We start from the raw sequence: 25,511 nt of genomic DNA on the forward strand, positions 1-25,511 counted from the left end.
CCAATATTGCTGGAAGTTGCCTTCTCCATTACCACTTAATTTGTATATTCCTTTTAACAGAGCCAGAGAAGACCCAGTGCCAGCGACACCGAGAGAGTATCCTGCGCACCTCTTCTGGGTTCTCCCCCCGGGGACCTCGTCCCATCCCCGGCCAGTATGTCCCACTTTGTGACGATCAGGGCAACTACAGCCCCCTTCAGTGTCACTCCAGCATAGGCCAGTGCTGGTGTGTGGATAGGAATGGCCAAGAGATCCCTGGCACCAGGTCTGAGCGTGGGGTCAGGCCTCCATGTAAGTGCTGAGGAATGGACTCCGGCTGGGGGGTTACTGAAAGTGAAATTGCTGCATGACATCACCATGGCTATGCCAGGGGCAGTTTTAAAATGTATATCTGAACATTTTCTTGCAATTCCTTTATGTATAGGGTTCTTTGTTTTAGTTTTTTTTTTTTTATTTTGTTTTTAGAATTTTTTGAAAAACGTTAAATCTGTGGAAACGAAGTCAGATCAGTGATGTTAGTGGAAATATCTGTACTTATACTTCTCAACAATGTGATCTTTTTGGTACAGTACATTGTTACAATACAATTAAATGCAAGTGTTACTGCATCTGAAGGAGCGAGATTAAACAAGATAAAATTCGGGAGACAATCAGTAAAAACTGGTAGGGATAATAAGAAATGTATCGGTGAAAATTGGTAAATGACAAAAACAAAGAACCCTACTTACATAAAGTAAGGGCTACTCTCAAAACTTTCTGTAGCTCTTCATTTATTATTATTATTATTATTATTATTATTATTAATATTATTATTATTATTATTATTATTATTATTATTATTATTAATATATTATTTATTTGTTTGTTTGTTTGTTTGTTTGTTTATTTAAGCCTGTAATGATAACTTATTATTTATGAAACTTGACCAAGAAGGTTAAGAACAATTCCAAAACAAATATGCATCTATGAATTTTTTTTTTTTTTTTTTTTTTTTAATTTTGTAAAGATTGTGCCCATTTTTCGTTGTCCCTTATCAGTATTTCAGAGAGGTGGTGCAAATAGTTATGAACATGCAATTCCTAGCCAGATCCTAATTCTACAATGACTTCTTCCCCCATTTGGGTTGTCTGTCTTCTCAGGCATTGACTCAGGCACCCCTCCTCCTCCTCCTGTTGGACCCACTCCAAGACCAGATGTGCACCCACTGCCCCCGGGCACTCACTTACTCTTCACTCAGAGTGGGAAGATCGAGTATGTCCCTCTGGAGGGCTATACCATGAAGAAGAGCGAAGCCAAGGCTGTGCTGCACCTCCCTGTAAGTGCTGAATGGCTCCTCCCTGTAAGTGTTGAATGGCTCCTCCCTGTAAGTGTTGAATGGCTCCTCCCTGTAAGTGTTGAATGGCTCCTCCCTGTAAGTGTTGAGACAAGCTTGTCAATATCAGGATTCATGTTTTGTGCTGAAGATATCTTTAGGGCAGAGTGTAGATGCTTGTCATTTAGGCGAGATCTTTGAGCGGATTTATTAATCTTCATCAGGGAAAATAGCTCTTGCAGAAGTACGTACTGACAAACATTGACATGACGCGTGCAGCCTGAATGCGGAGCTGTGGGAATGTGGCTGGAAGGAACGGGTAAAACTGCTCAGCCGAGACAGAATCAAACTTAGCCTCCAGTGTGCTATTGCACTGCAATTAAATAAATTCCATCTGGATGTCTTCTGGTGCAGTTTCCACATCTACGCCAAATGGGTTTGAAAAAAACTGAAACTGGAACTGCTACTTGCAAAGATCTGAAAAACGGTGCTCAAATTCCACACTCAACATGTTTAGTTTTGCAGCAAACGCTCTACCAGGAAAAGTAAAATCCGCCATAGAATCACATATAACTTGGCACATTAGTAAATGGGAAAGGTTTCCTTGCTGCTTGTTTTTTTTCCTAAACGTGTAACTTTAGCTGAAGCACCTTAACACTGTCATACATTTCAGTTCTGACTTGTTTATAGTCTTGCAGTTTCACGTTTAAATTGTTGAGCTGTTCTGTTAAATTGCAGAGAAATCCCAAATCACACAACCAATTTGCATCTGAAAGGTGTCTAATTTCTTTCCCTTTATTGTGCATGAACATTTATATTTCTTGATGCAATTCAAAGAACCTTGTAAGTACTGCACCGCGTCTAAGCCAGCGAACTTCGGTGTAGTGCGGCAATCACCGTATTGAGCATTAAGCTCGTCAAGCAACCTTTGGAATTGTTGGTTATTCAAACCTTTCGCCCTGATCAAATTTATCATTATCACAACCGTGACCATTATGTGATCCATTTTCAGCACCTTTCCACACAGCGCTTGCTGCTGTAGAATACAGTGGTATGTTATAAGTGCCGTCGGACAATTCACCTCTTGTGGTTTTTTGCACACCAAAGCAACAAGTCTATTTTTTTCACCACACATGGGAGGCGCTCCGTCTGTTGTTGTCAATCCAAATAATTTCTCCCAGTGTAATTTCATGGTGCGCGCACACTTCATGCTGTTGAAATATATTGTTTACTGTGGTAGTGAGGTGCATAGCTACAACATCCAAAAGCTCCTGGGTAATACTGAAGTCTGCATCAACAACCCGGATAAAAGTAGATAACGCAGCAGTATCAGTAATATCTGTGCTCTCGTCAACAGCAAGAGAAAAGGCTACAAAATCAATTGCTTTTTCAGTGAGCTCTCTTGATCGGTAGCCAGGTCATCCACTCTTTCAGTCACAGTATTTCTTGAAAGGCTGACATTGGAAAACAGATGCTTTTTCTCAGGACAGACTATTTCTGTGACTTTAAGCATGCTGTCTTTTACAAAAGCACCCTCAGAAAAGTGCTTTGACAACTTTGCGATTAGCTCTGGCACAAGGTAACTTGCCTTTACTGCCGCATCACTTTCACTTTTTGCCTTTTTAAACATGGTCTGCTCTAAATCAAGGGTTCTTTTTAATTTGGCCAGATTTTCTTGCCTTTACTTTCCTTTAAACTAGCAATATTTTTCTTAATGTTTTGTTTCATAGTGGCGCCTTAAAATGAATTATTTCATCACTGCAATACTTCCCTTACATACCAAGCAAATGGGGTTTTCTTGCTGCTCTACAAATAAATATTCAGACTTACAACTTTCCTGAAACAATCTGCCTTCTTTATCAGTCTTTCTTTTCTTGGACATTTTGAGGGAGTTATATTATCGTTTTTGACGGCCAGTAGGCTACAGTGTCTAACGGAAAACATGCATTAAGCACCAAGCACGAGATATGATTGGCTGTCTCTCGCTGTCTTATGTTTCTTTAGCTCTGAGCTTCCCGCTACTTTTCTGATGGCTGACGGGATTTGGAGTTCTTGCGTGTAATAACCCAATAGACTCAAACTGGGCCAGGCCAAATGACACTGTAATGAATGAACTTTGCAGGGGGCCGGATAAAGTACATCCAAGGGCCTTATTCGGCCCGCGGGCCTTGAGTTCGACACCCCTGCTGCAAGTGATGAATGGCTCCTCCCTGTAAGTGATGAGTGGCTCCTCCCTGTAAGTGTTGAATGACACCTCCCTGTAAGTGTTGAATGACACCTCCCTGTAAGTGATGAATGGCTCCTCACTGTATGTGATGAATTTCCATCCCTGCTCTTCTATATAATAGACTATTTATAAACATATGCTATATATAGAAACTTTATATTCTGCACAATTGATATTAAAACGTTATAGAGCAGTGTATACTGTAGTAAAATGCTTTTACAATATCTAATTTGGTCTATTACACGTGGACATCATTTGTCGCTCTCTCTAAAACTCCTCTTTGGCTGATTTTGTTCCTGCACAGCTGCTAAGGGGTTGATTTGACAAACATATACTCTGCTATGATCAGCCACAGCTGGATTTTGCTGGAACCTTTTACCGCACCAGGGAATTCCCCTGGAATTCATCAAATTCCCGTATAAAAGTTTACTGCCGTATTTTTACACTGTATTTTTGCAGTTTTAGCATGCTTTCCCCATGGCTATACTGTCTATTTACTATAGGTTACCCAGGTTTGCAATGTTTAGTAATGTGCTTTACCATATCTCACTATTCTTTATCTATACCAAGTTTTAACTATGCTTTATTGCACTTTATAAAATTTTAAATACTCTATTCTGATTGGTCAAAACAGGTCACATGGGTGTTAATATTACAGCATATCACCATGGGTCAGCGCTTCTTTTCAAAAAGGGGCAAATCACTGGTAGATCTCCATACGCCACTAGAATTTAGAGAAAAAAAAGATGCAGCCGTTTTATCGCAATACAAATAAATAACCAGATTTATGTAAATATTGAACTTTTCAGAAACTGAAGGGTACATGAGATTTTGAATGAGTCTGAATTGGACACCATTGATTAATTTCAAGTAGTGAAAAAAGCAAAAGTATTCAAATCAATTCAAATTTCACCTTTCTGGTTGACCTGCCCCTTTTCCCTGACCTCTGCCAGAACTACAATATTGCCCTATCCCATTCTGAAAATGCAGAATTAAAAAAATAAAAAAAAATAAAAATCTTAAACGTTCAGCTTTTTTAAAAAAAGATTCAGGTGGCTCTTAAAAGAGCTTTTTGTGGTTAAATGGATGTTTTCTTGACAGAATCTCATCAATCAGCTTCTTGAAGGATCCCAGGCTGTCAACTTCAACAACATTACTGGGGAGTTGGTTCCAGACCCACAATTCTCTGTGTAAAAAAGTGCCTCTTATTTTCTGTTCTGAATGCCCCTTTATCTAATCTCCATTTGTGATCCCTGGTCCTTGTTTCTTGTTTCAGGTCGAAAAAGTCCCTTGGGTTGACATTGTCTATGCCTTTTAGAATTTTGAATGCTTGAATCAGATCGCTGCGTAGTCGTCTTTGTTCAAGACTGAATAGATTAGATTCTTTTAGCCTGTCTGCATATGACCTTTTAACCCAGGAACAATTCCGGTCGCTCTTCTTTGCACTCTTTTTAGAGCAGCAATATCCTTTTTGTAGCAAGGTGACCAGAATTGAACACAATATTCTAAATAAGGTCTTACTAATGCATTGTAAAGTTTTGATTTAAATTCAACACTTCACTATATACCCAAGCATTTTGTTGGCTTTTTTATAGCTTCCCCACATTGTCTAGATGAAGACATTTCTGAGTCCTAGATCTTTTTCATAGATTCCTTCTTCAATTTCAGTATCTCCCATATGGTACCTTACACTTACCTTTCAATTTTCTATATTAAATGTCATTTACCATGTGTCTGCACAGTTCTGAATGCTGTCTAGATTTGCTGCTGCTCCTACCGCTGCAGCAGATTTTGCCACTCCTTCTATTTTTGTGTAAATTTAACAAGTTTGCTTACTATACCAGAATCTGAGACATTAATGTAGATTAGGAAGAGCAGAGGACCTAATACACTGTAATACTCCACTGGTTACCTCGCTCCATTTTGTGATTTCTCCTCTAATCCGTACTTTCTGTTTTCTACATGTTAACCACTCCCTAATCCATGTCCTTGAATCCCTACTGCGTTCAGTTTGAGAATTAATCTTTCATGCAGGACTTTGTCAAAAGCTTTCTTGAAATCTAAATAAACCATGTCATATGCTTTGCAATTATCCATTGTCAATGTTGCATCCTCAAAAAAAACAAGCAGATTAGTTAGACATGATCTCCCTTTCCTAAAACCATGCTGACTAGCTCCCATGATACTGTTACCATATAGGTAATCTTCCACTTTGGATCTTATTATAATTTCCATAAGTTTACATATAATAGAAGTCAGGCTTATTGGACTGTAGTTACATGGTTCGGTTTTGTCTCCCTTTTTGTGGTCTCCCTTTTTGTCGGTACAACCCTTGTCGCAAGAGTGTTGCATGATCATAGTTAGTGGTTTGTAAATAACTTTCATTTCTTTTAGTACTATTGGGAGGATCTCATCTGGCCTAGAGAATTTGTTTCTTTAAAGAGCTCCTAGTCCCTTTAACACTTCTGCCTCTGTTTGCTAAAGATATTTAAAACTGGATAGGAATTTAAAACTGGATGTTGTCTGTAACCTCCTTTTGTAAAAACTTGTGAAAAGTAATCATTTAATATATTTGCTTTTTTTTCTCTTCATATAGGATGTTGTCATTTGTATCTCAGACATTTGACTTCCTCCTTGAAGGTTCTTTTGCTGTTATAATGTCGGACAAGCTTTTTGAATTGGCTGTTGTGCCTTATTGGTTACCTGCTCTATTTTTACTATGGTAAACTTTTGTAAGAGCTGTTTGTAAAATGTTCCAATAAAGTCCAGCTGAGGCTTATTCCGCTTCAGGGTTAGGTTGATGAAATTGACTTCTAAGACTAGTTACCAAAGCAGTTGAACTTTAATTAAAAATAAATACGTTTGGGAGAAAACATAAAACCTCAAGTTTGGCTGAGATAACTCACCTCTAAGGGACCTAGACAGCTGGATTTTACCAACAAAGAAATGACTTCCGTAATTGATTTACATTAGCAAGTCCTCAGACTATGCATATCAGTAAATAGCATTAACATCTATACTTCATGGCCTAATTGTTATTGACACATGAAAGCTGCGTACAGCAGTACTTGTGTGTTGGTGTTTGTACATTCCTTGCATGAGGAGTCACTTTATTCAAAGGAGACTTATTACGCAATGGCGATTTTGCGGTGCAAAAACACCCACTCATAAATAACTTTCGGAACTGTGACTATTGATGATCTCCTTAAGTCTCTTTCATTTAGACCGAAAGTATTGTGGTATTTGACAGTCTTATTTTTTTATTCGCTGCATGGATCCACTCACAATGGAGATCAAGTAGAGGCACCTACCCTGGCCTACAAATATTAAAACCTGTGCATGGGGCATTTGTTACCTATTTTACCCACTTGGAACATGTTCTTACTAAATGTCTTGGTTTTCCTGAATATGTAGTTCTCCAATCTTTAAATGCAAATACAGTGGTAGCCCAAAATATAAATTCTCTAGGAATGTATATCAACTAGGAATGTGGCTTCTGCATTTACTGCCTGTACCAATCTTGACAGTCACCATTGCCGGGAGTCGTCTCCTTTTTTTTTTTTTTTTTGTCTGAAGGAACTTAATCCGTATCCACATTTCTCAAGTGCAGAACATGTGGTGGGCTGCAGTATTTATGTATTGTTTTCTTAATTCTTAGGAATTACTTGGTGGTTTAACTATTTTATATGTACCAAAAAGAGAAAATCTAACCATGTGTCACCCTTCACATATGTGCTGCAGAACGTTGTGTTGTGAAGTGTTGCTCATTCCATTTAACCCAAGTGGTTTGTGTTTAAAAATAAGTAAATAGATAAATAAATGATGTTCCCACAGGACAAAGTGATCATTGCCGTGGCCTATGACTGTGTAGACAAGATGGTGTACTGGACCGACATCACTAGCCCGTCCATCAGCAAGGCCAGTCTGCAGGGAGGAGATGCCATCCCAGTCATTACAACAGGTGGATAGCTAAAACTTTATTTTTAATGTGCATTAAGTCTGCTGGAAACCCTGTGTGCAAAAAAGCCATACCTTGTATTGTGCTGAAATGCACCTAAATGCACATTTTTACAATATGAACTGTACACAGAAATTCTCCACAATGCGTGACTGATCAGAAATTAATTGTTGTTAACTTTTTGTATTTGTTTATTTATTGTGAATTCTGGTTTAGTCTGTGCAAGCATTACAGAAATACTGGTACACCAGACTAGCCCTCAAGAACTGGGGGGTGCCATGTGCCAAATAACATTATGTTCTATTTTTTAAATATAATAATAGTTGGGTGTAGCGACATTCAGAACCGTTTTTTTTGGACTAGGTAACTTTTTTATTATTTGCTGCAAACTTTTTCATTTTCACAGTAAAAAGGTAGTTGTCCCACGAAAATCCTGGTTTTATATGTACGGTATCTGTGAGTTAGCAGACCGTTCTGTGGTCCCTTTCATAGTGGGATGATTCACTGTATTTCTGTTCTCTAGATCTGGAAAGTCCAGAAGGACTAGCTGTAGATCACCTGGGCCGTAACCTGTACTGGACGGATTCTATGCGGGACAGGATTGAAGTGGCCAAGCTGGACGGCAGTCAGAGGCGTGTGCTGTTCGATGATGACCTGGTGAACCCCAGAGCAATCATCACCAATTCAGCCAATGGGTGTGTGACTTTCCTTTCATCAAGGGGTTTCACTAAAGCTATTGGGTCTATTGATCTTTTGTGGAGATTGGTCCCCAGAATGTGTCGCTTTATGAACTTTGTAGTGGTGCCTTGCCAGAAGAGGCATGGTTAATACACATTGGTAAAACCGCCATAATAAGGTTTTATGCAAACCCATATATACAAATGTGTTTTTATGGTAGAGGTTCAGCTCTAATTTCAATAAGCTTTTTTTTTTGTTTGTTTTGTTTTTTGTGACGTGGACCAGTGTCCACATGGAGCAATAGTGAGTAACTAACTTTTGTCTGGATAGAGTTGAACTGGGTTCCACAGGTAAAGGCCAGTGTCTTATGCAAGAGTGTGGAAGGGTGGTGAGCAATTCACTGACACACAGGAGACAAAACTTTATTTGTAACGCCGCTCAGGTGCACTGTTTTATTTTTACCCGCAGGCGGCACTGTTGTCCATGGCCTGAATACTGCCAACAGTAAAGAGGGCCACGGGGTTACCAATACCGGTATACAGTCCATTGCACATACAAGTGCTCAAACTGATAATGAAAACAAAAGGCACAAAGAAAAAGGGAAAACAAAACACTGTTAACAACACTGCAAAATAAAGGTGCTGCACTCTGCAGTGTTTACCCGACCGTCCCACACTCCACCATTCTCTCAGACTACGGTCTATATTTTTGGGGCCTGCCCACGGTTACTCCACTACCCCTATATTTATTTTATTTTGTTTTTCATTCTCCGGCCATTCTTGGTCCGGAAATATGGCTTCCGCTTGCTCGTTTGTCATCTTATAGGGGCAGGACAGTCTGTTGATTGGGGGAATAATTGATGAGTATTTAACAGCGCATGAGTCCAGCACCGTGCATTGCTGATAGAAGGGAAGGAGTGGCTGCATGTTGGTGAAACGTGTAGGAGGAATTTTCAAAGCGAGAATATGACACAAAGTCGACCAACAGGTGGACAGTCTCAGTCTCAGTAAAGATCTTCTATAGACACAAGATTGTCAACTCCCCCTTTTTTTTCCGTCCGTGCCGATGCGGTGCATCAAGGGAATCCAAAGAGTTCCGGTGACGACTTTTCTCCTATCTCTATAATATAAAGTCTGCTTCATTTCCTATCCAAAGCTTTCTCTTTTGAAAACAATTGCATTTTTTAACAAGATTCACTTGGATTTGTTTAGAGACACCCCTCCTTAAACCATACGTGTTGTTATTTCTAGATCGATGTTTTCACTTTATTCATGACAGGGGCATGGTTTAGCGGTCAAGGGGTTGGGATAGCCAGTAGTCGAGATTCTAATTTCTGTATCCTTGGTATCGGGTATATATGAGGTATATAGGGATTATATATATATATATATATATATATATATATATATATATATATATATATATAATATTAGATTATTTTCTTTTATATATAAGAAAATCTAAATAAAAGTGACATTGTGTGTGACTGTAACAAAGGGGATTTTCAGCAAAAAAAAAGTTTGTCCACATGCTGTGTAATATTTTTATTTTCTATATTATGTGTAATAGCAGAAATGTAATTATGAACAATGTATAGCAGCAGTGTGATTATCATAATACGTGATCTGTATTTTATTTTATTCTTATATTTCATATATTGTATAAGAGAATAAGCAATTTAAAACCGATGCTTTACAATAGCGACTGTAGTTTTGTTGAAATACTTGTTGTATTTAATCTAAACCGACTGTAGCGTACATGGCCTTGGAGCATCTGTGGATGCAGGTAATGCCTTGGGTCTGTCTGTACCTTTTTGGCGATGCAGTAACGAGCTGGCGGTCCACCAGGCTCCATCCCAGACTCTGACTGTCCCGCCCAGGTTCATCACAGTCCGTACAATACATTAATAACTACTATTGACATGTTGACATGCACATTCTTTTGCAGCAGGGAATGTTGGGAAATGGAGCTCAAAATAAAAACAAGAGGAGATTCTGCTTTTATAAAATAAATGCTGGTAACTTGAACTTTAAATTCGGCAGGTATTTATCGGCAAAAATTGTTTAATTTTGGAATATAATAATGTTCAGTAAAATAAATACAAAAATATTGTCTAAAATGCAAGAAAAAAAAAAGACGTTTGAACCCAAACCCTGGATTCAGCATTCCTATATTAACAACAGTTCTGGCTCCTCAAAGGAGGCACATCTCAACTCCTATCTGTTATTAACCACAGTACTATCCTTAGACTCCTGTTATATCATTGAAGATATAACTTGTTGTAATCCTAACTTGTTGCATCCTATTTCATGTTGTGTTTTAGCAGTATTATTTGTGCTGACTGTAAACTATACCATATTTAAATATGAATCTTGCATTGTAACCCTGCAAGTCACCTTTTTAATAACACTGTGTAACAAAAAAATGTTTTTTTTTTTGTTCCTGGGTAGTAAGTGTTATTTCCTAATTGCTTATGCCTCAAAAGTATAGAAAATGGCTATTATTCCCCACAAACTTTGCTTTTGTGACCAGGACAGTGATATTTCAAAATATCACTATTTCCAATGGGAAAATGGCCAAATGTGTTTCTTTTCGTTCACATAAAGTCAGAAAAAAACAACATATGAATCCAAATTAACATGTATTTATACTAAAGTAATACAAAGATGACTACAAAAGATTTAGAAGTGAGTAGTTTTTCGAGATTTACAATTATACTGTATTTACAGTACATAGCCGTGTTCTATAATTTTGAGGCATAAGCAATTATGAAATAACACTTACTACCCAGGAACAAAAATTGTGTTACCTAGTGTAATAATATGATAAGTGTTGACAGTGCGAATACAATAATAAGATTCTACTGCTGCTGGGAGCTTAAGGGTGCCTTAAGCCCTCTGCCTTTTTTTCTGCCTCTCCATTTATTTTTGCTAACAGCCACCACTGGTACATTGCTAGATCCTGCATAGTTTTAGTAAAATTAGATCCCTGTACTAACCACCTGCTAACCACATTCCCTAAGCAGATTAAGCCTGTACATCTTGTATTGCCAACTGAATTCAACTAAAGTGTTGTTTTTTTATATCGATGGGTGTAAAATGTCAGAGTTATCATTTATTATATCATATATTGTTTTTGTTATTTAAATTCACTTTGTATAATTTTCTGTTTACGGCAGTTATTTCATAAATGTGGGTTGTTTACCGTACTCACAAGTAAAATGAACAAACATATCCATAAATGTCCAGTACAGCATACCTTGATGAATATAAGGTTCTATCATTGTTAGCAGTAATGTGATTTCTTATTGCTTTTCCAACAGTCATCTGTATTGGACTGACTGGAATAGGGAGGCCCCCAAAATTGAAATGTCTTACATGGACGGTACAAACAGAAGGATTCTGGTGAAGGATGACCTGGGCCTGCCCAACGGTTTGACATATGATTCTCACTCTTCACAACTTTGCTGGGCTGATGCAGGTATGTTGGAGCAACCGTGGTGGAGGGGCGGGGCATGAGTTAGTTAAACGCTGATTGAAATACATGTGTGTATTTGTTTAAGATGCTTATCTTCATTTTATCTCTACTCAGCCTTTTGAAATGGTTAGAAAAAGTAAATGCAGTCATTCTTAAATGATATAACTCGCAACAAGCCAGTACCAAAACTTGATTTTTCAGCTGTTCTCTTCAGTCCAGTCTGTTATTCTTTCGAAGTCCAATGGCGACATTGTAACATTTCTCTTCATAAAAAGAGACATTTCCCTGTTTTTCTTTGCAGGCACTCGACGGGTGGAATGCATTAATCCAAACCAGACAGGCCGCAGAAAAATCCTTGAAGGAATCCAGTATCCCTTCGGAATTACAAGCTTTGGGAGGAATTTGTACTACACTGACTGGCGGAGGTACATGGTTTTTCTGTGATTTTTAAAGAGGGTTTCATTTTCTTATTACGTTAATTCGCAGCCTTATATGTATATTACAATTGAATCTACAATGGGGAACTGTACTGTTTTATTATTTCGATATTATTGATGGTAAATGTAAGTATGTTTAACATGTTGTATATGTGAACTTCTGTTGGGCTTTGTCACAAAGATGGCTTTGTGGTGATGTCAGACCAGGAAATGGACACACACAGTACTGCAGGGTGTGAAGCGCTGAGGCATGTATTTATTAATTAAATTAATAAAATAAAAGATTTAAATAAAAACACTTTACAGAAACAAAAAGGCATGATGGGCAAAACAGACAGCACACAAAACTAAAAAAAACAAGTATATATTTTTCTAGATCTTAGTTCTTACTTTTTCGCTCCCTCTGAAAACCGTGCCTCTTAAATAGCTGTGCAGGGACTCGATTGAATGTTAATCATTGCAGTCTGCACGTGAACTTCTTGGGCAGGGAAGGTAATTTAACCCTTTCGTGCTGACTTTAACCCTTTGCAGTCCTATGTCAGACCAGGTCCAACATTACAATTTTCCCTTTCCTGTCTGATGTTGGACCCTGTCCGACATCATCAAAAAGTCGTAAAGCAGGGGTCTCTAGTCGTTTTTTCTCTGGAAAAAGCTGAGAAAACCTTTCAATGGCTGAGTGAGACCGACAGGAGCTGAATAAAGCCGAAAAAAGGCTGTATGATAGCCCCATGCACCATAAAGATAACACAGACATAAAAAAAAAAGATAGCTGCTTCCGCATCCAGGGCTCAAAGACTATCATGGACATTTGCATAGCTTTTTGAGATGTTATAGTAATAAAATAATGACTTGGATCACATTACTGAGGAGTTTGGCAATTTAAAAGTGACCAGGAGAGGATTTATCAGTATGCACGTCTATAAGGTGGTACATGAAAAATACAGGAAACAAGGGGTGGGGCTTGGCTGGAGACAGAGTACTGAGTGTCCTTTTGCGATTCAATGCCTTTTAAACCTGTTTTACTCTGGGGGGGGGGAAATAAATTGGGCCTGACGCACCTGACAAGGGCTGAATAAATGGACTACAAATGGTTAAACACCCTGGCCAAATACATATGTACATTTTAAATTGCAATACACAACATAAAACATAAAATGTGCACATGGGCAGCTTTACCCTGCCACAGGCTTCCAGTAACATTTACTAGTATTTGTTAACGTGGGAAGCCCTATTGAGCAGTTCTGTAGGACGACTTCATTTCAGATAGTACAGTGTACTACACTGCATTACTGTCACAAAGTATGCAAAGAGAACAAAGCTTTCATTGTCGCTGCAATAAAGAAAACTGCAATGCTGTATGAGGAGATGAATACATTCATTCATAAACTTTCATGCTCAAATTCAACAGTTCAACACCGGGACAAGCATGTTTGTAAAAGGCGTATAGAACATGTTTCTGTTCTCTCTTCCTATTTCTCAGAAACAATTTGCTAGTTTCAAAATCCAGCTGTGTGGGCTTTGGGTTTTGGTTATCAGGATGTTTCCCATGGAGTGCCTCATCCACCATGGCTGGATTGCTTCCTGTATCCCAGCTTTACTCCCACCATGCCTTTCATATATGTTCCTGCACCACACATTGTTGTCTATAAAATATAAGTGCGTCACTCTCTTCAGCCTTGGGCAGTAGTATTCTATTCCTTTCTTTTGAAAACCCTTTATAACAGCTATATACTGTTACACAAAAGACTTTGTGGCACTTGATTTAAGCTAGACTAGTTAGCCATGGGCATGTGTGCAGGTTTCTCATAAGTCTGAGGACATGATCATTTTACTGTCGTGGTATATAACTAGAGCCCCATGTTTTTCCCAATACAAGCTAAAACGAAATGCAACATATAAAACAAAATAAAACGAAAAATCATTATAAAGCAAACATAGAATGACATTTTAAATTGGGAGGTTTATACAAAAAATACTTTAAATAAATACTTGCAATCGTAGTTGTCAAGGCTCACCCGTAACAATAGCCACGGTCTGAAGGGAAACGGAAGCTCTGACTAGCACTTTCGCAGGTGTATAATTCGGAGTGAGGGAATTAAAATTGTAATGGAAGAGAAGATAAGTTTTTTTTTTTCTAAAATGCCTCAACCGCACATAACAGTTAAACAAAGAATTTGAGTATGTGGGGATGTATATACGCAGCAGATGGTGACAAAATAGTGATGTGCAGATTTTGCAACTGTTTTGCAATCTTTGGTAACTGAAAGAGACTGTCATTAAGCATCATTAGCTGTTTATTCTGTTTGGGGAAAAATAAAGCTTGTTTGCTTGTACAGATGAACCGGGTTTATATCATGATTGCGGGTTATGATATACACAGAGTTTCACGTTTGCCTATGACGGAACATTACGAGTGTGAGAAAAAAAGAAAGGAAACGTTGAATTAAAGAGTAGTTTTAATACTGTATGTTTAGTCGTTCTTTACATTTGAACAAATGCATAAAGTTTAGGACAAATACATTTTGTATCATTAACTGGAACGAAACCGTTTGTGTCATTATCTAAAGGCATGAATTGTCAACTGATGAGATCTATCATTACTTGGTGATTTTTTGTGTGCATTTGTAGACTGACTGTTAAAATTTGGCGACGTCTGTGTTTTGTAACAGAACTGTATCCTGTTAAGACTTCCCACGTGCATTTGACAGGCTGCACAAAAAGGCTGAGATGATTATTGGTTGTTAGTTGCGCTGTAAATTAATTATATCCTGCTGTTGCTTAGTAAAGCTTGGCCACGCAGCATTTGACAGGCTGCACAAAACGTGACAATAAGCAGGTTTGTGAGATGATATTAAGAGGTAACTTCTCAAAGAACCTATGGTGTATGGTGAGTGGTTTTTCAAAAATCATGATAATAAATGGGATATGCTATTAAGTGAGGTGATCTAAAACAGGTTAATCTATATTTTGTGTTTGTATGCTAATTCTTTGTTTTATTTCAAGTGGTGCAAACTTTGCACTCGAGCAAATGCTGTTTTGGTTTTGAATGAATGAATCTGCTTTGATTAGTGTTTTAAATACGGAGAAATCTCAAGCTTCAGTACAGTGGGATTGAAATACAAATCCTACTGGTTATTATGAAAGCCCCACAATAGTAGGGCAGTGGTTTATTAATGTCTATCTGTAATCAATTGACTTATTCCAAAATGTAAAATGACATTGAAATACAGCTTCATCAAATGGCATAGAAGCTAAATTACTTTAATTCACCTCCTATTAATTCAGTATTCTAGCCCTTCACAGGTCTTGCTCAGTACAGCTTTGAGGACACTGAGCTAGGAAATGTATAATTATGAACTTCTCCAGTACCAGTTAAAGGAAGCGCTATAATTGTTTTCATATAACTAAACTTTCAGTAAACCAGTATCTGATGATGATCTTGTTCTTCAGTTTCAGGAGTGTTTTGTTAGTGCGTTTAAAGCTTTGTGAAAGGTCACCCCTTGTGAAATCCCCCAGCTGCTTGTGATTATTTGGACGTCTTAAGGGTAACTTAAAACATCTGTTTATATAATGATATGAAGGGCATGTTCTTGACCAAGATGAATGAGTGGGTCTGAATAACCATAAATTGGCCAAGAACAAAATAGTGGAATTACAAGTTTTGAAGCAGTTCCTAATAATCTGACTGCCTTTTGTCACCCTGGCAACAAACTACAAAAGCAAACATGTTTTTTTGTTTTTTTTTTTCCCCCCTAGTATTTTTATTTTCTTGCTCTTTTAACTGTTTGTTTAAATGTTCATGGTTTTTAAATATGGGGAGCCTTGATATAGGAGCAGGTATGTGAAAGGAAAAAAAAAAATTTCATGTTCCATTATATGAATATGCAGAAGGATGTATTGTATTTATATCTGGGTTAAATGTATTAGCAGTAGCACCACTTTGTACAGAGTAACACTGAAATAACATTTGTGTTCTTGTTGAATTTATCTTTTGTTCTGTGAAGCGCTCTGAGATGATTGCTTTTAAGGGCGCTATATAAAATAAAGTTTATTATTATTATTATTATTATTATTATTATTATTATTATTATTATTATTATTATTATTATTATTATTAATAAATAACTAAGGAATTGAAGTGTAATGAAAATAATGCGGCCCCCCACGCTCCAGATAAGCAGCATGCTGGGTGTTTTATGAACTGATGAAATATGAGCTACATGCGATATTTGAATTGAATGCTTAAAGAAGACTCATAGCAATTTTACTGCACAGCTTGGGTTTGCATGTTATCGAGCTTCTTGTACTTCAGTGGTTCCCAGCGTTTCAATGGTCAATTGTGAATATACTGCATGCGGTTGCTAGAGAATGGATTATAGAATTGCCGGGACAGTTTATTGTAGCCTGCCTGGGAATTGCCAGAAACACGTGACCAATAAGTCCGGGTTTACGAAAAATAAATAAACGTAGGTGAATCCACTCACTTGGAAGGCGTGTTTGTGACTGGTGAATAAGCCACTGGGATTATTTGGCGCCATTTTAATCCCTCTCAACGTAACCTATCAATTTACCTGTCTGTCAGCGGAATTTTTGGAAGGTAAAGCCATATAATAGATACGATATTCTGTGTTGGACGGAGTCGGGATGCTTTATATGACTATAGCAAGGTGATTAATAAGGAATACAATATTATTGTTTCTTTATTTACATTGGTGCGGTATCAGTACAAGTACTAGTGGGAGGAGACTCGAATGCAGTAGCACACTACGTCGAGAAACTAAACGGCTGCAAAAAGACAACTGGATTTTTTTTCAGGTGAAAAATAAGGAAATCCATATGTACAGTATTTATTGAAAGCACTCACGACTCATTTTACTCGCCCTAAATACATTTTACACACATAGGGCCCAATCTTCGATCTTCGCGCAATCCCTTTGCTAAATTTGTGCCTCGTAAAAAAATAGTGCTTTGGCACAAAATGAGAGATATTCCAAAACAGCACAAAGCAGTTGCACGACATTGGAATATAGCAGTTTTTTGAGCAATTCACAAATCTTGTTTGTGCCTCGCAAAACTGTCTGCGCATTCACTACCAATATAGCAACTGCACACAACAGCCAAGCGAGAATGCAGAGGGATGGACAGTCACCATTTGTAATGGCATTACCCCGACAAGCTGCTATCATTGGTGTTGCCACAGTATGTACCGATATGACAGTAGACAAGACCACACAATATATCATACACACATACATACGGACCATTCAAATACACAATTGGTTCCATAGCTAGGCGGCGAGTTTTTAAATTAATGAACTGATAACGCCACTGTTGAATGCGGACAGTATTGACACGACTTGCTTATTGCTGAGCTCATGTGTGCCGAGGCCGGCACCCTTTCAGCATATCTTTGCCTATGTCGGGCTTGCTGTTGCTAGGTGATCCTTGCATCATTCAAATGTCGACAGACATGCTGCCCACGTTGTTGCCATTGTTGCCTGTTTGTAGTCAGTGCTGGAATGGTAGTGTACGTGGAGTTAACACCAGTTCTTTTACAATCCTTATTCTGTGTGTCACAAACCTAGTTTTGTGCTTGGCGCATACCTTCAAATATACCAGCATCACGCATATTGTTGGCCACTCCCCCCCATATTGCGAGATGCATACATTTTATTTCTGCAAAGCGCAGAATAGATTGTGACACGCAAAAGGACGTTTCGAATATGGCAACTTGGCACAATTTCAGCACAATGGCCATTTGCGATGCGCTTACCCCTCATCGTAGAGGTGTTCTCATTACACTAGCCGAAACCATAGAAGCAGAATGATCTTTAAAAGCTTTAGTTTATTCATCTTCTCATGAATTTTACTGTTTCTTAATTTTCCATCAGGGATGCCATTATAGCAGCAGACCGCACTGTTGGAAGGGAGAATGATGAGTTCCAGCCTCAGAAACGGTCCAGGCTGTATGGGATCACCACCGCCTATGCACAGTGTCCTCAGGGTACAGTACACCTTACAGTATACCTTTTTAATTGTTTTCCATATGGAAGTTGCTCCAGTCCTTTTCAAAGATGGTGTTCACAAACTGCTACTGTACTAGCATGTGACCAAAAGCAAACATATTCCGCAATCCAGTCAAGAACAGGTACTGTAGATATCATAAAGACAATTACACTCACAAACAATAGTTTTTAACATGCAAATTAAACTTATTTTGGGTAAAATTGACTTCAGAACTTTCAGACTTTCAAACAAAAAGAAGAAAAACACAGAGGATTGAAAAAATCATTCACACATTGTATCTGGATTTTGTTATGTTTACAATCCCATTTATATCAAATGTTTCCGTAGCAACAGACATTTTTAGGAATGTCCCACTGTCCTCATGATGATCATGAACTCAATTTCTCAACCAGAAACTGTTGGAAGTGGGCAAGTCTTAAACACATTGTTTTGGTTTATCTACAGGTCAAAACTACTGTACTGTAAACAATGGAGGGTGCACGCATTTGTGTCTAGCGACCCCTACAGGCCGATCTTGTCGTTGCCCTGACAGCACAGTGGGAGTGGGATGTGTGGAGCAAGACATTAGATATTAAATCAAGAAAGCATTCACCTTCAGGGCCTCTTAAAGCTGGTGCTATCAGAAGCTATAGTTACTCAAAATGTCACAGAATACAGTGTTTTAAATGTTTTATAATGTTACAACACCTTTTTTTATTCAAGGTTTGTTTTTATTCCTGTTTGCCTTTATATTCTTAATCAGATTGAAAAAAGAAAGAAAAATGTAAATAAAAACAAATACGAAAATGTTTGCAATGCTAAATTCTTGTGGTGTTTTTAGCTGTGATGCTCCTCACAGTGGGTGTCATTTCATAGACGTATCAGGTATTACTGTGAAGTTTACAATATGTACAATTCTTTAGTAATATGTGAAGCAAATTCAGGTAATGACACAGAGATAAGTGGCTGTATGTCTGCATCCCCTGTGACCACAGCTGTTTGAACTTCAGTGAATTTGGATAGAGTAGTCCATTTGAATGCATGGGACCATGTGTTGAACTGTTGTTTGAAGGATTTCACATTGTCAGTAAATGCAGATAGTGTAAATGAGAAGTTTACATTCTGTACAACTATCAAATAAACAGATTTTTTACAATGTTTGTTTTGCACTATTTCTACGTTGCTGAGCGTTCTCATCTTTTAAACAATATAATCCTTTAAAGGGGAACTGTAATGCAAATGAATACATGACCATTTCAATGGAAAACATGTTAACTAAAGCTTTTCATGTATTTTCAGCCTCTGCTTGAGCAGTATATTGTATAAAAACCATTAAAACAAATGAACATTGAATGTATCGGAGCTCTCTTCTGTCGCGCTTTGTGAGGCGTCCTGTCGTTGACTCGCTCTATTGTCACACATAGTATTCTATTGAGCGCATGTCCCGTTCCTATGTTATGCAGCCATTTTTTATTGTTGCCACCCTTTATTGGTTTAAAGGCTTAGGCACACAAAAATGCTTTTTGATACTGTTTTTCCTTTTGTCATTTTTGCACTCGAACTCTTTGGGTTCTGACATAATTCACCCTGCTGGCGTTCACTGGTGTGGGTGGCTGTTAATGATGTGACGTAACCATGACACCAGAAAGGTTCCAATATGGCAGCGGCCTGCATTTCCAGTTGACCCAGAAAGCGTGACTTTTTAACAAAATTAGCACAGCGAGACGCATTTGTTATGTATGCAGAGAATTTAGACAGCCTTGTTATTTTTAGTACAGTTCCCCTTTAATATTTATCACATCACAGCATAATGAACAAACAAGTAATTTAAATCATGGGGCTTATTTTTAAAAAATATGTTAGAAAAATTACATTAAAATAAGGAGAGTTGCACAAGCGAGCCCACATATGATCCAATAAACAAAAGTACTGGCAATAGACAAGTTCATTAAAGATGAAACAAGACATCAACATGTTCATCGCTCATAAACAGCTTCCCATCTTATAAACCCTTGTACTTTGGGCTTTTTTAACTTTATTGTTTTATAAGAAGGTATTCCACATACTGTGAAAATTGAACAATATAAAACGTCTTAATTGAAATCGGCATCAAGGAAAATTTGATGAAACTTCGTTGTTAATGTACTGTAGTTCATGATTACCAGCTTTTCTTTGTACTCGCATCTGTAATGGTTTAGATACCCTGGTGTGGGACATGTATGTTTCTAATTTTCTTAATAACAAGATATATGTATTCAGCCTGAGGCCTTCCAATACTCTCTTTGCTTTGTTCTCTCTCCACAAACTGGGAAATGGACTTCTATCCTCAAGGGAGATTGGATTCTGTAAATAAACCATGTTTTTAAGAAAATAAAACCATATTCTGTCTGCCAGGGTCTACTATCCAAACATTGCTGCTGGCATAATTGAAGAAATTAAGTATTGCACAAACCCCCTGCCTGAATAGTTAATTGTTCGGTCAGTTAATGTCACAAAGAATGTTTTTATTGTTTGTGACATTAACTGACCAAACAATGAAATTGTCTGCTGTCGTAAACCTTTTTTTTTGTGTGTGTGTGTGTGGTTATATTACTATAGTAGAGGAAAACAACAAGCTGTTTTTGTGTTTTTACGACTTTTTGTATTTTTTGCACCCTGATCAAACTTTTATGTAAAAATTCAAAGATTCTAACTGTTCTTCTGGGTTGACTCCGTGATTTTCTTTTGGTTTTCTTTAACAGACCCCTTACCTCTTGGTGGTGTTTGTAATCATTCCAAGTGGTTCTAGTTGCAATTACTCCAATCCTATTGTGTAAGTTTGTGTTAAGGTGCTTTTCCTATGAGTTCAGGAACTGCTCTTCAGTAATAGTTGCCTGTCACAGGCTTTATCAGCCAAAGTATCTCTGTCCAGCGATTAGTTATTATGCACCAGCACCGTCAAGAGCCCGTGTACAGCAAAATAATTCTAGATCCAAAGTGGCAGATCACTAGATGGCAACAAAATGTAGTTTGAATGAAACTAGAACTGAAGAGCAATGCCTAAACTTATGGTTGAATCACCTTAACGCATATTTATTAAAGGAAAAACACACAATTGCAAGATAAACCACACAAAATGAATGCCAAAAAAAAAAAAAAAATACAAACAATTCTGTTTTTCTTCATTTTAACACTGCTCATGGAAAACTCTAACCTTTGAACTCCATCCGTTCAGGAGCCAACAGAATTGAAATGCAATTTGCATTAAATAAGCAGAGGTACATCATTGTCAGAACTATTTTTATTTATGTAAAGCTTACCAAGGATTTTACTTTTTATTTATTTATTTATTTGTGGGTGTTATTTCTGTCTCCTCAAATTTCAGTCACTGAAATTTCATTCACTTAACATACACCACCCACTCGATACATCGCGGGTGTCAGGGTCTAATATAAATCAGCTATATATCGAGGGCCATGATATAGCAAGAGACCCATAGAAAAACAAATAGGCTAACAAATACTGTACAACCACTCTCTCGTTTTATTGGGGGCGTCAGGGTCCAGTATAAATCCTCTACGCAACCTGCTTTCTCTTTGTTCGTATAAAAAGCAGCACACCATTATAATTCATACAGCGGAGGGGAATTGCTTCTCATCAGCTTCAGTCTCCAATTAATCAGTCTTCCTCTCCTTTCTCAAATGCACAAACCCACTGGATTGAAAGAATCCATTCCCAATATGGGATGCTTGTTGCTAGGGAGCTGACCTTGTGACTTTTGCTAGTGCATTGCTGCCACACGTGAACACCTTGTTGGCTAAAATAAAAAAACATTTCAGCAAGTAGATGTTTAATTTGCTTTGTGTTATTGTGCAATACATGTGTATATGATAACAGTGTGATATGAATGCTTTGTTTTTAATTGTTTTGTATATTGTTGTTTATGATGTGCAGTACAAAAGAAAAGAACAGTAATTCTAAGTGCCTATATATATTGCAGGCATATGCATAGTTAGTAAAAATGGGAAGCCAACTCCAGGACTGCAATATATACGAATCCACAATATAGCGACGGGTGATATAATGAGCGATGGGTGTAAACTTTACCATGCACTATAAACATAATGTACAAGAAATTTTGTTTCCATATTTCTCTATAAGTACAAATACTGTCTGCCCCACTTAATCCAATATAGTGAACTTACATTTTATATTTCTCATACTGTTTTGATGTTATTTCCAGCAATTGTGGTTTTAGGTTATGTTGCTCCAATCAGAGTACTGAAGGATTATAGGGAAATCAGGGGGGTTGGGTTGTTGCCATCCATTAACTTGGCTAAACAAGATTTTACCTCCCATTTTAGATATTGTGCTATTTTTACTGTTGACATTAATAGTCTCTACTGCGCTTTGTCATGATAAACTTGCCTTGAGATGCATTTCTTTGTGCGTGAGCCTTAATTATTACGCTGTTGAAATCGCCTCCAATTGTCACCTCCTCATTGTTCTCTACTGCCCATCTGGAACCCTTACTCACTTTCTTTATGAGCTTGACTTCCTTCTCTCCTCGCTCCACTCTCCCTCCGCTCCTGTTGTTCTATTAGGTGATTTTAACATCCATCTCTCAACCCTAACCACTCTGCTGGATTTCTTCCTTCTTCACTCCTTCGCCTTCTGTCTCTCCTTGTCCCCCCTCCCACTCCCTTAGCAGGCTGTTAACTGGAACTCATCTTCACCAGGGACTGATTCCGCCCTGCCCTCTTGGTCACGCCTCTCAACATCTCTGACCACTACTTTTATCTTCTCTCTGTCGCTCCCACCCCTTCCTGCTCCGCTGGTCCCCTCTGTCACCTTCCATTAAAACCTCTGTTCACTCGGAGAACGGGATTGGAGAGAGCTTTATTCGATCCGATCGTCGTCGCTCCGTTATCTCCTGCCACGTCCGAGGAGTAGTGTTGACCCACCTCTGTGTTCTCTGCTGCTCTCTTGCACCACCCCTCTATCGACGACTCCTCCCAACTCTCTGTAGACTTGGCTACCTCCACCCCTTGTCCCTCACCTCCTGCCTTGACTCCCTTTGCCCCCTCACCCCTCGACTTGCCCACCCCTCCCCGCACCAGCCCTGGCTCTCCTCTGCTCCGCTCGGCTCCCTGCTGCCTTGGATCTCTATCACTTACTCCATGCTTCCTCTTCTACACTCACCTCTGCCAAACACTCCTACTTTTACTCTATCATTCAGTCTTCCACTAACAATCCTCATAAACTTTTCTCTACCTTCTCCTCCCTCCTTTGCCCCCCCTTTCACCCTCCATCTCAGCTGATAACTTTGCCTCCGAAAATCGCACTCTTCCTCTTCTCCTCTACTCACCTCTGCAACCCCTCCCTCCCTTACCCCTGGACTCCAATCTGAGCCTCCGCTTCAGAGAGAACATGTGCTCTGGACCCATAGCACCTTTGGGAGTAGAGTTTCTAACCGAGGAGGTGAAACAGGTGAGATGGAGCGTAGACTCGACTGGTTCGCGTCCAAACGGAGGCGAGACTTAGCGTTCTCCGTCACTCAGTTGATGGAGTGGAGGGAGGGGTGGGTGGAAACATGGAATGAGTGAGAAATGGATAGTGCGGCCTGTCTGGATGATCCTTAGAGCCGGGAGGAAGATCTTTCCTGGTGATCTTTCTGAGTTAGAGACGAGCATGGAAGTCCAGAGTAAAGGAGGAAAGTGTACTCTGGACCTGGGTTCCTTCCCTCTTCCAATCTGTTTTTTGCCCGGCACACTCCACTGAAACTGCTCTTCTCTCCATCACAATCTCTCTACTCTCTGCTTGTGCCGCCTCCCTCTCCTCAGTCCTTAATTCTCCTCAACCTCTCTCCTGCCTTTGACTTGGACTCCAATCTCTGCCTCCTTCTTCAGACCACTCTTCCTCCTGTCCTCCCTGGACCCACCTCACCTCTTCCAATCTGGACTTTTGCCCGACACACTCCACTGAAACTGCTCTTCTCTCCATCACAAACTCTACTCTCTCTTTGCCGCCTCCCTCTCCTCAGTCCTTATTCTCCCAACCTCTCTCCTGCTTTGTACACTTTGACCACTCTATTCTCCTGTCCTCCCTCGCTGGCATGGGACTCACAGCTCTGCTCTTGCCTGGTTCTCCTCCTACTTCATCAAGAGGCGGGCAGAACGACACAGACACGGGGACATGAAGATTACCGGGTGCAAGAGAAAAATACCCCTCAGGCCTGTTACCAGTCCTAGTCGGAGCGAGCAGTATGTCGATAAAGGGTGACGCCTCATAGACCCATGGGATAGACTAAGAGGATGCTCAGGGTGGAGTAGAGGGACCTGAGAGTTTTCCTTCATATCTCCCGCTAACAGTGAGCTTCTAGAGAAGTAGGGCAAAGTCTTGGAGCTGAGCTGTAGAGGTTAGTCTGTAGCATGTTACAGAGTGGTGATACAGAGGGCTGCGTCGAAGTGCTCGTAGAGCAAGTAGATTAAAGTTGAGAATCCATTGCATCATCTCAAACTCAACCTCTCCAAATCAGACCTCCTTTTCTTACCCCCTCTTTCTCCGCCACTGCGGATCTCTCTATCTCTATTCAACTTGAATCCACCTCTCTCTCCCTCCTCATCCAACAAGAAGCTTGATGTCACCCTCGACCCCTCCCTCTCCTACTCTCAGCACATCTCTACTCCTCAACATACGTAGAATTTGTCAATTGCTCACCAACTACTAGACGCCGCCACTACTTCAGGCCCTGGTACTGTCCCACCTTGACTACTGCAACTCCTTCCTGGCCAGCACAATCCTACTTTCAATCATTCTCTGCTACTCATCCCTGCTCCACTTTATCCAAAACTCTGCTCCCTTGCTACCTTCCTTTTTTTTCTCCATGCTACACTGCTGCTCCGCTCTCTGCACTGGCTCCTTATCACTGCTCGCATCCAATTCAAAACTCTTGTACTCGCCTATCATTGTCTTGACCTTTCTGCTCCCTCCTATCTCCAGACTATCAGTTCTCCCTACACCCCCTTCTTGTCCCCTCCACTCCTCCACTTCTGCCAGGTTAGCTGTACCCCCCGCCTCCAGAACCCACTCCTTCTCCACCCTGCGCCCCTCATTCAACTTGTGGACAGTTACCACCCTGCTGGATGGGATGCCTATGTGCCCTGACGAGTCAGGTACTGGTGAAAGCGACCGCGGAGGAGTTCTGTGTGGACAGTCTGTGATAGTCGTCGTAGCAACCTTTCGTAGGGTTGAGGACTGGTATGACCTGACATACCGTGGGTATCATTGGTCACCGAACGTGGTCGAACATGTAACGTGACTTGACGGGATATATGCGGAATAAGATATGACGAGGATTATATTTGATGAACGACATAGCATAAACTAAACTGAGAATATCCATTGTTATCAGTCAACAAACCCCCAAACACATTA

The 25,511-nt window shown here is 39.3% G+C and overlaps 1 protein-coding gene across 1 annotated transcript in view; it reads left to right on the forward strand.

The window, feature by feature from the left end:
* Window positions 1-19,253, forward strand: part of nid1a (nidogen 1a) — a 61,984-nt gene extending 42,731 nt beyond the window's left edge. The window contains exons 13-20 of the mRNA XM_041252873.1: window positions 61-291; window positions 1,140-1,315; window positions 7,374-7,500; window positions 8,021-8,192; window positions 11,498-11,655; window positions 11,954-12,077; window positions 17,981-18,093; window positions 18,561-19,253. Coding sequence (XP_041108807.1) covers window positions 61-291; window positions 1,140-1,315; window positions 7,374-7,500; window positions 8,021-8,192; window positions 11,498-11,655; window positions 11,954-12,077; window positions 17,981-18,093; window positions 18,561-18,691 — 1,232 coding nt within the window. The 3' untranslated portion in view covers window positions 18,692-19,253. The remainder of the gene's footprint in view (window positions 1-60; window positions 292-1,139; window positions 1,316-7,373; window positions 7,501-8,020; window positions 8,193-11,497; window positions 11,656-11,953; window positions 12,078-17,980; window positions 18,094-18,560) is intronic.
* The last annotated feature ends 6,258 nt before the right edge of the window (window positions 19,254-25,511 follow it).

The sequence above is a fragment of the Polyodon spathula genome, chromosome 6, assembly GCF_017654505.1.
Source record: "Polyodon spathula isolate WHYD16114869_AA chromosome 6, ASM1765450v1, whole genome shotgun sequence".
Classification (NCBI taxonomy): domain Eukaryota; kingdom Metazoa; phylum Chordata; class Actinopteri; order Acipenseriformes; family Polyodontidae; genus Polyodon; species Polyodon spathula.